Source organism: Balaenoptera ricei, chromosome 8, assembly GCF_028023285.1.
Source record: "Balaenoptera ricei isolate mBalRic1 chromosome 8, mBalRic1.hap2, whole genome shotgun sequence".
NCBI classification, from domain to species: Eukaryota; Metazoa; Chordata; class Mammalia; order Artiodactyla; family Balaenopteridae; genus Balaenoptera; species Balaenoptera ricei.
Window position 1 is genome coordinate 58,928,403 of NC_082646.1, and position 16,582 is coordinate 58,944,984.

The 16,582-nt window shown below is 35.6% G+C and overlaps 1 protein-coding gene across 7 annotated transcripts in view; it reads right to left on the reverse strand.

Moving 5' to 3' along the window:
* EMSY (EMSY transcriptional repressor, BRCA2 interacting) overlaps window positions 1–16,582 on the reverse strand; it is an 88,326-nt gene that overhangs the window by 55,481 nt on the left and 16,263 nt on the right. For all 7 annotated transcript variants that reach the window (XM_059930768.1, XM_059930762.1, XM_059930763.1 and 4 more), the window contains 2 exons: window positions 15,152–15,411; window positions 6,633–6,909 (listed from right to left, as the gene is read on the reverse strand). In XM_059930768.1, the coding sequence (XP_059786751.1) occupies window positions 6,633–6,909; window positions 15,152–15,411 (537 nt within the window). The remainder of the gene's footprint in view (window positions 1–6,632; window positions 6,910–15,151; window positions 15,412–16,582) is intronic.

Genomic DNA, 16,582 nt, shown 5'->3' on the forward strand with positions numbered 1-16,582 from the left:
CAGGAAACACAAGAGAAGGAAAACACCTACAATAACAAACCCAAAACATTTAAGAAAATGGGAATGGGAACATACATATCGATAATTACCTTGAATGTAAATGGATTAAATGCTCCCACCAAAAGACACAGACTGGCTGAATGGATACAAAAACAAGACCCATATATATGCTGTCTACAAGAGACCCACTTCAGACCTAGAGACACATACAGACTGAAAGTGAGGGGATGGAAAAAGATATTCCATGCAAATGGAAATCAAAAGAAAGCTGGAGTAGCAATTCTTATATCAGACAAAATAGACTTTAAAATAAAGAATATTATAAGAGACAAAGAAGGACACTATATAATGATCAAGGGATCGATCCAAGAGGAAGGTATAACAATTGTAAATATTTATGCACCCAACATAGGAGCACCTCAATACATAAGGCAAATACTAACAGCCATAAAAGGGGAAATTGACAGCAACACAATCATAGTAGGGGACTTTAACACCCCACTTTCACCAATGGACAGATCATCCAAAATGAAAATAAATAAGGAAACACAAGCTTTAAATGATACATTAAACAAGATGGACTTAATTGATATTTATAGGACATTCCACCCAAAAACAACAGAATACACATTTTTCTCAAGTGCTCATGGAACATTCTCCAGGATAGATCATATCTTGGGTCACAAATCAAGCCTTGGTAAATTTCAGAAAATTGAAATCGTATCAAGTATCTTTTCCGACCACAACGCTATGAGACTAGATATCAATTACAGGAAAAGATCTGTAAAAAATACAAACACATGGAGGCTACACAATACACTACTTAATAATGAAGTGATCACTGAAGAAATCAAAGGGGAAATCAAAAAATACCTAGAAACAAATGACAATGGAGATACGACGACCCAAAACCTATGGGACGCAGCAAAAGCAGTGCTAAGAGGGAAGTTTATAGCAATACAAGCCTACCTCAAGAAACAGGAAACATCTCGAATAAACACCCTAACCTTGCACCTAAAGCAATTAGAGAAAGAAGAACAAAAAAACCCCAAAGCCAGCAGAAGGAAAGAAATCATAAAGATCAGGTCAGAAATAAATGAAAAAGAAATGAAGGAAACAATAGCAAAAATCAATAAAACTAAAAGCTGGTTCTTTGAAAAGATAAACAAAATTGATAAACCATTAGCCAGACTCATCAAGAGAAAAAGGGAGAAGACTCAAATCAATAGAATTAGAAATGAAAAAGGAGAAGTAACCACTGACACTGCAGAAATACAAAAGATCATGAGAGATTACTACAAGCAACTCTACGCCAATAAAATGGACAACCTGGAAGAAATGGACAGATTCTTAGAAATGCACAAACTGCCGAGACTGAACCAGGAAGAAATAGAAAATATGAACAGACCAATCACAAGCACTGAAATTGAAACTGTGATTAAAAACCTTCCAACAAACAAAAGCCCAGGACCAGATGGCTTCACAGGTGAATTCTATCAAACATTTAGAGAAGAGCTAACACCTATCCTTCTCAAACTCTTCCAAAATATTGCAGAGGGAGGAACACTCCCAAACTCATTCTACGAGGCCACCATCACCCTGATACCAAAACCAGACAAAGATGTCACAAAGAAAGAAAACTACAGGCCAATATCACTGATGAACATAGATGCAAAAATCCTCAACAAAATACTCGCAAACAGAATCCAACAGCACATTAAAAGGATCATACACCATGATCAAGTGGGGTTTATCCCAGGAATGCAAGGATTCTTCAATATATGTAAATCAATCAATGTGATACACCATATTAACAAACTGAAGGAGAAAAACCATATGATCATCTCAATAGATGCAGAGAAAGCTTTCGACAAAATTCAACACCCATTTATGATAAAAGCCCTGCAGAAAGTAGGCATAGAGGGAACTTTCCTCAACATAATAAAGGCCATATATGACAAACCCACAGCCAACATTGTCCTCAATGGTGAAAAACTGAAACCATTTCCACTAAGATCAGGAACAAGACAAGGTTGCCCACTCTCACCACTATTATTCAACATAGTTTTGGAAGTGTTAGCCACAGCAATCAGAGAAGACAAAGAAATAAAAGGAATCCAAATCGGAAAAGAAGAAGTACAGCTGTCACTGTTTGCAGATGACATGATACTATACATAGAGAATCCTAAAGATGCTACCAGAAAACTCCTAGAGCTAATTAATGAATTTGGTAAAGTAGCAGGATACAAAATTAATGCACAGAAATCTCTTGCATTTCTATACACTAATGACGAAATATCTGAAAGTGAAATTAAGAAAACACTCCCGTTTACCATTGCAACAAAAAGAATAAAATATCTAGGAATAAACCTACCTAAGGAGACAAAAGACCTGTATGCAGAAAATTATAAGACACTGATGAAAGAAATTAAAGATGATACAAATAGATGGAAAGATATACCATGTTCCTGGATTGGAAGAATCAACATTGTGAAAATGAGTCTACTACCCAAAGCAATCTACAGATTCAATGCAATCCCTATCAAACTACCACTGGCATTTTTCACAGAACTAGAACAAAAAATTTCACAATTTGTATGGAAACACAAAAGACCCCGAATAGCCAAAGCAATCTTGAGAACGAAAAATGGAGCTGGGGGAATCAGGCTCCCTGACTTCAGACTATATTACAAAGCTACAGTAATCAAGACAGTTTGGTACTGGCATAAAAACAGAAATATAGATCAATGGAACAGGATAGAAAGCCCAGAGATAAACCCACGCACATATGGTCACCTTATCTTTGATAAAGGAGGCAAGCATATACAGTGGAGAAAAGACAGCCTCTTCAATAAGTGGTGCTGGGAAAATTGGACAGGTACATGTAAAAGTATGAAATTAGAACACTCCCTGACACCATGCACAAAAATAAACTCAAAATGGATTAAAGACCTAAGTGTAAGACCAGACACTATCGAACTCTTAGAGGAAAACATAGGCAGAACACTCTATGACATACATCACAGCAAGATTCTTTTTGACCCAGCTCCCAGAGAAATGGAAATAAGAACACAAATCAACAAATGGGACCTAATGAAACTTAAAAGCTTTTGCACAGCAAAGGAAACCATAAACAAGACCAAAAGACAACCATCAGAATGGGAGAAAATATTTGCAAATGAAGCAACTGACGAAGGATTAATCTCCAAGATTTACAAGCAGCTCATGCAGCTCAATAACAAAAAAACGAACAACCCAATCCAAAAATGGGCAGAAGACCTAAATAGACATTTCTCCAAAGAAGATATACAGATGGCCAACAGACACATGAAAGAATGCTCAACATCATTAATCATTAGAGAAATGCAAATCAAAACTACAATGAGATATCATCTCACACCAGTCAGAATGGCCATCATCAAAAAATCTAGAAACAATAAATGCTGGAGAGGGTGTGGAGGAAAGGGAACTCTCTTGCACTGTTGGTGGGAATGTAAATTGATACAGCCACTATGGAGAACAGTATGGAGGTTCCTTAAAAAACTACAAATAGAACTACCATACGACCCAGCAATCCCACTACTGGGCATATACCCTGAGAAAACCATAGGTCAAAAAGAGTCATGTACCAAAATGTTCATTGCAGCTCTATTTACAATAGCCAGGACATGGAAGCAACCTAAATGTCCATCGACAGATGAATGGATAAAGAAGATGTGGCACATATATACAATGGAATATTACTCAGCCATAAAAAGAAATGAAATGGAGGTATTTGTAATGAGGTGGATGGAGTTAGAGTCTGTCATACAGAGTGAAGTAAGTCAGAAAGAGAAAAACAAATACAGTATGCTAACACATATATACGGAATCTAAGGGGAAAAAAAGCCATGAAGAACCTAGTGGCAAGACGGGAATAAAGACACAGACCTACTAGAGAATGGACTTGAGGATATGGGGAGGGGGTGGGGTGAGATGTGACAGGGTGAGAGAGTGTCATGGACAAATATACACTACCAAATGTAAAATAGCTAGCTAGTGGGAAGCAGCCGCATAGCACAGGGAGATCAGCTCGGTGCTTTGTGACCACCTAGAGGGGTGGGATGGGGAGGGTGGGAGGGAGGGAGATGCAAGAGGGAAGAGATATGGGAACATATTGTATATGTATAACTGATTAACTTTGTTATAAGGCAGAAGCTAACACACCATTGTAAGGCAATTATACTTCAATAAAGATGTTTAAAAAAATAAAAAAATAAAAAAATAAATTAAATATCTCAAACAAAAACCCAAAATAATCATATAGTTTCCTTGAGTATCTACATTCAGATAGTTTACTTTTACATCTTTCATGCTGTATTGAATTTATGAGAAATCTTTGAGATGTCTTGTCTAGCTCCCCTAAAATGACTTAGGACTCAAAGAGATATAGGATGCTAAGAAACAAAGGAGAAAATAGGGAAGTCATAAGTTCCCAAGAGATTCAGAAGATAGTTGGAGAAATTAAGAATGAAAAACAGAAGCATGGAATATTCATTTTGCTTAAAAATATATCGATAGTAACTAAGAGAAATACCCCTCTTGTCTCAAATAATAACAATTTCCTTGGAAGAACAGTAATCCTTCTAGTACAGCAAGACTTTGGCAAACTGTGTGATGAGCACTAGAAGGGAACAACAACTATCAGTGGATGATAACTTTGATACAGGGGTCAGTCAGGTGAGGAAACAGGTGGTCTTTCCTTCTCTCATCACCTTGAAATTTTGAAATGGTGAATTTGGATCATGTTTGCAACCAACATTTATATAGCTTTTCTATACAAAAATTATTTCTATTTTTAATAATACTATGTTGTAGTTTACTGCTGCACAAACAGAAAGGTTGGAATGGTTTATTTAAATTACTTAAGGTAACAAATAAAAGAAAATTTCAAGCCTACTATTTCCTATCATTGACTGAGACATTAAATGGGTATTGGAGGCAGAAAATGACAGATGCTCTCACATCCTACCAGTTAGACCTGCAGAATGAATGAATACTGACTGCGCCTGCATCTATGTAACCTCTTCCTTGCTAACAGTTATATGGAACACACTAAAATTACTAAAGCAATTATGAAAAACACTGTTTTCCTATTTGAGCGCCTGTATCACCACTAGTTCATAAACTAGGATATTTCCAAGTCTCAGCCTATCTTAAGCTATATATTGTGCAAGTAAAATTCAATGAAAACGAATACTAAATACTGTTCTATATTGCTTCTGTGCTCCCTTTGAAAGACTACAACCATGGCTATGAATTCTGTATAATAAATGGCTCCCTCTGATTCCCATCTTAAGACTTACCAACACTATAAAAAGAAAATTCTGACAGTGTGCTATCTGCTCTTTATATGAGAGGAACACAAAGATATGGAAGAGAGCTCAAGTGATTTAAGCTAACGTAGAACTGAGGTTTCCACATTTCCTTTCCTCTGCTATTAAGCAGCAATTGTCCTTCAGTTCAGCCTCAGTTCCTCTCAATACTTTCTATCATCCTCCCATACAGAAAAATTTAGAAGCCTGAAGAAAAGGTGAATGGCATGTCCTTGAAATCATCCTCTTCCCCTTACTTCTTATCATTGGGTAACTTACTTTGAAGAGGTTGTAGGTTGTATACTTAATGTTTCTTCTGAAAAAACCTATAGTAAAATAATTTCAAGTTTCTCACTTAAAAATTTCATTATATTACAGATATTTGTATATGCCTTTGAAATTTGTGGTGACAAGATTTAACCTACATAATTGCCTAGGTGACTAGGTACTGTGCATTTGAAAAAAAAAATCTCAGAGTAAGGATATTAATATAAGGAAACTGAGTAACCCACTATCTTGACATTCTCAAACTAGGGGAGGGAAAGTGGTAATCTCTGATATAACAGATGGTACCTTCACACCCAAAGCATACAAACACACCCACAAAGTCTTCTTCAAACTTTCCACGCCCCAATGTTCATTGCAGCACTGTTTACAATAGCCAAGACATGGAAGCAACCTAAATGCTACCTAAATTCGTCAACAGAGGAATGGATAAGGAAGATGTGGCACACATATACAATGGAATATTACTCAGCCATAAAGAAGAATGAAATAATGCCATTTGCAGCAACATGGATGGATCTAGAGATTTTTATACTGAGTGAAGTAAGTCAGGCAGAGAAAGACAAATATATGATATCACTCATATGTGGAATGTGATTTTTAAAAAAAAATACAAATGAACTTATTTACAAAACAGAAAGAGACTTACAGATATCGAAAACAAACTTATGGTTACCAAAAGGGAAACGTTGCGGGGAGGGATAAACCAGGAGTTTGGGATGAACATACACACACTACTACATGTAAGATAGATAACCAACACGGACCTACTGTATAGCACAGGGAACTCTGTGATATTCTGTGATAACCTATATGAGAAAAGAATCTAAAAATGAATAAATATATGCATATGTATAACTGAATCACTTTGCTCTATATCTGAAACTAACACAACACTGTAAATCAACTATACTCCAATAAAATTAAAATATTTAAAAAGAAAGAAATTCCCATAAACACAGGGACAGAATTACCTGATGAATTACCACTTACCTTGTGCTACTGTTGACATGACCACAGATGGTGTGGAAGAAACCACAGCTGTTACTGCAACTGTATTAGGAATAGGTGATGGTGTAGAACTGCTGCTGCCACTGCTGCTACTACTGACCAGAGAGGACTGTGAAGCAGTTATAACCACTGGTGGCTTCTGGGTTGTGGAAGCAATGACTGATGTTGGTACAAGCTTAGTGACTGCTGCATAGTTATGGGATTTGGAGAGAATGTTGGGCACGAAGGTTGAACTTGGTGATGTGGTCACTATAATAACCTAAGGAAGATAAAATAAGTTATTTTCATGTACCTACCATACTACTAATGTATCTAGACTCACAGTTATATACAATTTAAAAATAGCTTATGAAACATGATGAAGCAATTCAAGAAAAAGAAATTTACAACTAAAAATATACAAAAGCTCTCCTTTACTAGTAATCATCAAAATGTATTTAAAAGAAACAATTTTTACCAACCAAACATTTTAAAAGACAATATTCAATGCTGTATAAGATCCAGCAAAGTAAGCATTTCAATATACTGCTTAGGGAGTATAAATTGGCACAATTTTTCTAGAAAATAATTTGGATAGTCATTCGTTTATAAATATTTGTTGAGCATCTACTATGTGCCAGGCATGGTTCCAGAGGCTGAGGATAGTGGAATGAACAAAACAGACAAAGTTTTTATTTTCATGGAGCTACATTCCAGTAAGGGGAGAAAAACAATAAACAAATAAAAAAGTAAATATATGTCATGTAGAGATAAATGGAAGAGACAATAAAGCAGGGTAGGAAATAAAAGAAAATGGAAGTGGTGTATGATTTTTTATAAAACGTTCAATGAAGATCTCTCTGATAAGGTGACAACTAAGCAGAAACTAGAAGTAGGGGTTGATCCATGTTGCTACCTAGAGGAAGAGCATCCAATGGAAGAGGGAGTAGCAAATACAAAGCCCCTGAGGCAGAAGCAAGCTTGGTATGTTCAAGAAATCTCAAGGACCCTAATGAATGGGATTGAAATTTATAAGGTAGAGAGCAGTAGGAGACAGATTTAGGAAAGTAATGGGGGACTAGATGATGTAAGATCTTGTTGATAGCATATACCCTTGATATGTTATGACGAAAATGGCACTTTATCTCTGTGGTCTTCCTTCCAAAAACCCATAACCTTAGTCTAATCATGAGAAAAACATGAGATAAATTGCAGTAGTGGGGCATCCTACAAAATACTTGACTAGTAATCCTCAAAACTGTCAAGGTCATCAAACACAAGGAAGTTTGAGAAACTTTCACAGCCAAGAGGAGCCTAAGGAGACATGACGAGAAAATATAATGTGGTATCCTGGAACAGAGAAAGACAATAGGTAAAAACTAAACAAATCTGAATAAACCATGGACTTTAGTTAATATTAATGCATCAGTATTGGCTCATTAATTGTAACAAATGTACCATACTAATATAAATTGTTAAGAATAGGGGACACTGAATACAGGGTATATGAGAACTCTCTGTACTATCTTTTCAATCTTCCTATAAATCCAAAACTGTTCTAAAAAATAAAGTACTTTTTAAAAAGCATTACTTGAACTGCTAGGTGAAAAGTACAGCAGGGCAGAGACAGTAGAAACAGGCAGACAAATTAGGAGGCTCTTGCAATGACCAAAATGTTTGTGGTAGAACTGATGAAAAGTGAACAGATTCTGAATATATTTAAAGGTAAAACCAACAGGATTTGCTCATAGATACACAGAATGGAGGAAAAAAGCGGCAGGAAAGAGACTTCAAGGTTAGCCAGTATGACTAGAAAAATGTAGATGATACGGGACAAAGCATTTCAGACAGAGAGAACAGGATGGAGCAAAGGACCTAAGGTAGGAATTAGCTTGCTGTATTTAAAAACAGAAAAGAGAACCAGTGTAGCAAAAGCATATAGGGTAAGGAGGGGTTGCAAAAGTCAGCAGAGTCCAGATCAAATTTGTAAACCAGAGTAAAGAATCTAAGTTTTATACTAAGTATAATGGGAAGCCATGAGAGGATTTTAAGTAAAGAAACAACAAAACTTGATTTATATTTTAAAAGATCATTCTAGCTGCTATGTGGTAAGAGGTAAGAGTAGAAGCAGTGAAACTAGTAAAGAAGCCACTGCAGTAGACTAGGCAAGAAACGGTAGAGGCTGCTTGGACTGGGGTGTTAGTAGTCAAAATAAAGAGAAGTGATCAGATTCAGATTATTTTAAGAGGTAGAGTCAACAGGACTTGATGTATGGAAATGGCAGGGTTGAGGAAAAGAACGGAAAGAAGATTAGCTCCTAGAGCTAATACACATTGGCCTATTTAAATCTCCCAACAATCCTATGACAGAGATACTATTATTATCCCCATTTTACAGCTGAGAACACAAAAATTACTTACAAATCTGTAATATCAGTTTTATTCTGGGCAAGTATAATGGTAGTTTAATGATACCCCAAACACAGAGTGTCTTTTTCCTCTTTCACCAAAATTACTTTTACCTACCTAGGAGAGAAAATTGTTTTGAAGAATCCAAAGAATTTAAGGGAGAAATTCTTTTTCATTTTTGTATCAGTCCTAAAGAAGTTCTGAAATTAAATCAGTCAGTCAAACTTACTGAGTATGTCTGTACTCAGTACTGACATCTCAAAGAAGCTTTGATTATATCATTATTATTATATATTTCAGTGTTAGAGAATTCTAAGTATGTGTCCATAACTTTAAGGAGTTTGTTGATTATCTGAGGAGTCAAGAGAGACATACAAGTCTTGACCAGCAAACACCTCTATAGAGTTGACAAGCATACTTCTACATAGACTAAATCAGTAAACACATATATAGCGCTATTACAAACACAACCATCAGCCATCATATAAACCGAGAAGTAGACTAATATGGCAAAAAGACCAGAAGTTAAGAGTTAAATGAACCTGAGCTGAATCCTGCCTCTGCCACTAACAAATGGCAGGGCCCTGGACATGTTAAAATCTCTGGGTTCCAATTTTCATCTATAAAATAGGGATAATAATACCTACCTTGCAAATCATTATAAGGATTAAATGAGATAATGATGTGAAGCATCTAACATAGTGCTAGGCACATAGCAGGTGGTCAATATTTGGCAGTTCACAAATGGTACTTATTAGTATCTTGTTATTACTACTTAATAAATGTTAGAAGGATATCAGTAAAGGTGTTATAGATCAAATCAAACTGGAAATTTATTTTAATGTACTCTATTTTTGTTTCATTAAAAAATTTTATATCTTTTTCCCAAATACTGATACCCTTGAGAATCCAAAGAGCTCACAGTTACTAGCACAGCCAAGCCAATTAAGAGTAGTAATAGCAATTAGGTTTCATATTTGCCAATTCTGAACTAATAGTAGTGCCTTCCTAGAGTACAGTTTTTATAAGGACTCTGTGACACAGATGAGGATTCACCAAGGCTTGGCAGGAAAGTATGCCACAGTTAATAAACAATCTCTGTCATGGGTAGGGAAGGGGAAGCATTCACACTTGGGTCAAACATTTGCAATTTTAGAACTAGAGTATGCATGTAGACTTCTAACATTAAGACAATAACTTCAGCAAAATAAATCTAGAGTCTTTTAGAGCATGTTTTAGGTTACAGGTACAAATGATAAAACATATTTTGAGATTTCAGTCTACAAGCTAATTTCTGATCTGAAAAGGGGTTATCCAAAATTAGAGATCCACCTTGAAGAAAATTTACTTGCACTTTAGTTACATGTTACAACAAGGGAAACAAAGGGATTTTGAAACCAAGTGAACCAAACAGTGTTTATTCAGGCCATAATTCAAATTACTGACCTTCTAGCACTCACAAAAACTCCTTAAGAGTGCTGGGACTTGCACCCTAAGGATAAAATGAAAAATATCAATCAAGCATGTGAAAGCATAAAGCTATATTCTGTTGCTTTGTTTATATAAGTGTTGTACCAACGTTATACTCAAAATGAAGGCACCACATTAACACAGGTGGAAATTTGTCTACCCTGAAAATATATGACCTATTTGAATTTGAATCAAGTCCACAAATTCATAAATAATTATACTTAATGTAAAAGTAACTTTAACTAAAGTAATGTCCTAAGTTGACTTCCATATGATTTGTGAGAAATCCAAGGTGAATGCAATAATGGCAACAGCCTTACAGAGATTTCAAAAAAAATCCAATTATCCAGAAAAAGGAAAACAAAAAACATACGAAAAATCCCAAAGAATATCTATTAGTCCTACCCACACTCAGCTTGTCCAAGAAATAACAAAAGTAATGGCACTGAGTACACATGAAGTAAGAGTACAGTTTTACATCTAGAACATAATAGATACTTAGCAAATATTTGTGGAATGAATGAGTCTTATTTTTAACTTAATTTGTTTTAAATGTTTATTTTTTAAACATAGTAGGACAAATCTAAGGTTCTGAGCCTGGAATCTCATAGTATGACTGATGTATGACTTTGGAGATAAATATGTCCTCTTATGAGCATTACAAGTCTGACAATCTCAACTATCCACTCTCAACTGACAATTCAGAAGAAAAGAAAAAATTAAAATATGGTAGCGTCAGTGAATCAAAAAAAAAAAGTTCACCAATTTCACTTACAGGTGAGCCCCCATCTACTACAAGTATTTTTATATAGGTCTACTAAGAAGATTGGAAAGTTAATACTGTTAGGTGACATTTACTGAACACTCATCATATGCACTATGTTAAGCACTTTCCATGAATCATCTCATTTAATTATCTAGTAAGCACTATTATTATCTTTGTCTTATAAGGAAGCTGAAGCTCAAGAGAGGTGGAGAGCCAGTACTGGAACCAGATATACTTATTCATTTATTCATTCATTCATTCAACAAATATTAGTCAACACCTATTGCATGTCAGGCACTGTTCTAAACACTATGGAATAGGGATGAATAAGACAAAGTCTCTACCTTCAGTAACTTATACTCTATGGGAGAAATAGGAAATAAATAAATATAATGTCAACTAGTTATAAGCAAAACAGAATAAGGAAATAAAAGGACATGGATTTGAGATGGGTGCTCTTTTAGCTATAACTTTGCTACAATATTTCTCAAATATCAAATTAAAAGAGCAGATGAGAAGGGGGAGAAGAGAGAAGAATTACTGATAAAATAGATCCAGCAAAGAAGGTAGTAAAAAATTACAAAAGTAGATTTAAAAATTCTTAGAGTAGAGCAGGCTGAAGACACCTAATATACAGCTTGCCCAGAAAGCAATATTATAATAATATATAAAAATTGATATTCAGAAAGATTACCCTGGAGTCATTAAATACAAAAATTATGTTCAGTGTAACATTTAAGAAATCACCAAAAATAGTCAATTTCTATATATTAAGGGGTAAGCTTCAGTGAGCTGATAAATTCATTATTTGGAACAGCGCATTCTCAACACTGCAATTAATTTTTTTTTTTAAAGTTCACTGACTTCACTTATAGGTTTACCCCTCCTATTAAAATATTTTTATATAGGTCTACCAAAGAAGACTGGAAAGTTAATAATGTTAGGTAACACTGCTTTCCATAAAATACCTGCAAGGGAAGGGACCTAACATTTTCTGAGTACATACATTATGCTGTACTTTAAAATACCCAATCCCATTTAATCCTCACGGTAGCCTTATAAAATTGGCATTATTCTCATCTCACAGATGGGTAAAGGTTTAGAAAACAGGTTTAGAAAGACTAATTTATCTCAGGTCATACTGGAAGTGGAAGACCTGGGGTTCTAACCCAGGCCTCTTTGACTACAAAAATTCTTATTTGATTTTAACACTAAACTATAATGCCTCATCCTAAGACTGAAGCTAGAATTACATTACACAGATCAACTCACTGTCATTTCTAGTTTGTTTAGAAAATTATAATTTTTTATATATTATATAATGACATATTTCCAAGAAACTCAAGGAGGTTCTTTAAATGAAAATTATCATGGACCTGAAGACTTAAAAGTAAGAAAGACCGTCTATTGAAAACAAGAATTCACCTCTACTCCTTCCCCAAAATCCCTCTAAAACAGTATGAAGGGATTTTTTAGAAGAGGCACATAAACCCATAAGGTCAAAATGGAAAGGAGACAATAGCTATCAACTTCTGGAAAGTGGAAAACAAACAGACAAGTAGTAACTGATCAAGCATACTCAAGAAAGTGGAAACCTAAGACAGCAAACAGAAGAAAAAACAAGACAGCTTTCAGAGAACCGCAGAAAGACTCAGTAATTTGAGAACACCAGATACTTCTGAAGTGGGGATAAAAGTGGGACTAAAGAGATGTAAATTAGTTGAAAATCTGTTTAAGCAGCATTAAGATCCCCAGCTATCCTCCCTTATCCTCAAGGAAGACTTGAAACTTATTCTCGTGAGGGAGAGATTGAATCCAAGGGAATTTGATGATACCAGGCTGAGGCAGGTAGGTGCTATGCTGAAAACAGAGAGGTTAGGTAAAGTCTATATACTGAATGATGAGACTATCCAGCCCACTCCCTCCCTTTACTCCCAAAATATTAGCAGACAGGCTTACTACTGCAGGCAAAAGACTGGAAGATTCTTCTCTGAGGAAACTGTCCAGTCCATAAAAAAGCCCTAATGAATGACAACTGGTGAGGTAAAGGGGTAGTGGGTGTTCATCAACAAAACAGCCCAGCTAGGTCAACCTACAATGAAAGTCACCAGCCAGCATGTCCCACCCTACACACAGAGCCTTCTGTCAGCTTTTAGTGTCCGTTTCCACAGCCAGCATTTAAGGAAACTGAAATGGAAGAGATCAAAATGAATAGATAAAAGAAATTTACAGGTAAGAGAGAAAACATCAAAAAAAATTATCATGAATATCATCAGAAAAGAGAACATAGTGACTATGAAAGAGCAGGATGCTATTTAAAAGAAAAATAAAGAAAGAAACTTTCAGAAAACCAGACAGAGTTACTAGAAATTTAAAATAGGATAGCAAAAATGAAAAATTCCAGAGAAGTAATGAAGGATAAAGTTAAAAGATAAAGAAAATAATACTTACAGAGCATTTACTATGTGCTAGGCTCTGTTCTACTGGTTTGTATTTATTATCTGATTTATTTACACCCCAAAACCCTATAAAATAGATATATTATTTTCCCTATTTTACAAGAGAAAAACTTAGGTCTAGAGTTTAGTTTTCCCAAAGTCACATAGCTAGTAAGTAGCATAAAATGGGATTCAAATTCAGGAAGTCTAGTTCTAAAATCCAGGCTTTTAACTACTATACTACAGTAGAAAAAGCAAACAAATGGAAACTGGTGGTGAGAAAGACTGAAAAATTAAAGGATCAATCTAGGCATTCAACATCCAGAATAACAGGTGATCCAAAAAGCGAGGACAGAGAAAAATCAAAGAAATAATTCAAGAAATTTCCCAGAATGGAAGGATATGAGTGTCTAGAATAACAGGGGCCACAGAGTGTGTAACCCAATGGATAAAATAAAGACCCACACCAAGGAAAATTACCTGGAAGTTTCAGAACTCTGACTTTTTCCAAGAGAAAAAGAGGATCTGGAATTAGAATGGCATTACTGGGCTTCTCAAAGGCAATACTGGAAGCCAACAGCCCATGAAGCAATATCCTCAAAATTCTCAAGGAAAATGACCTCCCACCTAGAATACTTACCTAGTTAAACTTACATCAAGACAGTAGGAGGGTAGAATTAAGAAATTTTCAGTCTACCATGCAAGGTCTCAAAAACTTTACTTTCCATCCCACCTATATACCAAGAAGCTACTGGAGGATATGCTCCAGCAAATCAGTAAATAAACGAAGAAAGAAGAAGATCAGAATGATAGTGAAGGTAGATCTCAGACACAGAGGTATGTAACAAGCCTAGGGTACCATCAGCATCCAGATCAGTGTGGCAAGTAGAGGGTTCTAATAACAAAATTGACAGAATACTGATGATTTGAACATACTGAGAGAAGAGTTTAGAAATGAATTAATGATAGCATTTAAGAATTAAAAAAGATGATAACAATTATTCACTTAATCATATCCTTCCTTTTGTCTATGAAACACCTAACTCTGACAACTTCATTACTCTGGCAATATAAGAACTAAGTTCCTAAAGGTAAAGTTATCCAAATACAGGCTGAAAGAATCCTTTATATTTTAATTTTTTTCCCAAATGGAATCACAATAGTAAAATATAATGAAAGTCTTAGAAGATCTGCTAGCTGTGTCATATTAGGCAAGTCATTTGGCATCTCTGAGCCTCATATACAAAAATATATACAAAAAGTGAAATAATAATACCTAACCCAAAGCTTTATGTGCAGAATTAAAGAAAGAGATGTGAACATTCCCACCATAATGCCAAGCACATAGTAAGCACTCAGTGCATGTTTGTTAAATCTGAATAATATTGACTGAAAGAGATAAAAACAGCAATTGGCAGACAGACTCCCTCCACCACGTACCTTCTGTGTTGTTGTGTTTGTTGTCTGTGTTGATGGTTTGGTGAAGGTTATTTTCACAGGAGACATGTGGGGTGGTAAGGAGTTGGCAATGCTCTGCATGATGTTGCTCATCTTAGGACTGCCACTCACAGGTACAGTGATCGTCTTTGAGACCGGAACAACAGCCTTTGGAACTTCCTTTAGGACAACGGGGGAGGAGCTAGAAGAGTTTGTTCGCCTTCGTTTTCTGGGTTTTTCATCTTCATCTGAACAGCTAACACCTGTAAGGCAGTGACAATATTGCTACATTTATAGCAATATAACCTTGTATTTTATACTTTATTTTTAAATCATTGCGTTATCAGTCATCCTTGACCTCTCCCTTTGCCTCATGCCCAATCAGACAGTAAGTTCTATCAATCCTCCCTCAGGGAAGCTGTCTCTGAATGGCTTCCCTTTTTTCTTTAACCCTATGGCCATGTCAGGCCTTCTTATCGCCTGCCTGTATTTTAGCGACAACCTCCTAAAAGGTGTACATGCTTCTAATCTCTCCACTTCCATTCTACCCTTCATGCTACTACCAGCTATAAAAATCTCACACATCTAATAAAGCCAATGCCCTGCCTCAAATCCTTTAGTAGTTTTTAATCTCTCTACAAGATGAGGCACAAAAATCATTACTTTATCATTCAAGGTCTCATATCTTTCTAAGAACACAATACCCTATTCCACCCACCTTTTAATCCTGGCACAATGAACTGCTCACCATTCCCCAAAGCCACCTTATCACATATTCTGTCCATCTGGAGTCTCTATATACTATTGCTCTTTGGGGAACACCACATACATTCAATGACCTCTTCATCATCCAGCAATCATCATCCTGCAAGCCATCTCCTTGGTGAAGCTTTCCCTTACTCCTCTAAGCAAAGTGAATTCATGTCTCCTCTGAGCTTAGAAAGCACTTTGTACATTCTCTTCTGTATCACTTACCCCATGGTAATGTGGCTGTCAGTCTGCACATCTCCTGTTATTAAGGGGCTCCCAAAGGACAACGACTAAGTCTTATCGGTTTCTTTCCCTGGTATAGTGTCTTGCACATATGAAGTTAGGTGAATGAATGATTATATCTCAAACTAATGTTGCCTGTGTGACTTCTGAGAATGAAACAATAAACTTCCTGTTACTTCAAACTATATATTGTGTGAAATGGTTTCTTCATGTTTGGGATTCACTTTCAACGTTTAAAAAAACAATTAAAAAATAGACCTCTACGGTTATTTTAAAAGATCATCTTGGCTAAATCCACAGAAATCTGATATAAACTTAATACTCCCAGATTCTTAGTTTTTTCTTAATGCACTAAAGCCTCAACTGTTTCTGTACTTTTTAAAAAAATCAAGTGAGAAACATAAAACCTTGCAGTATACATAGAAAATTTAAAGCAGACAT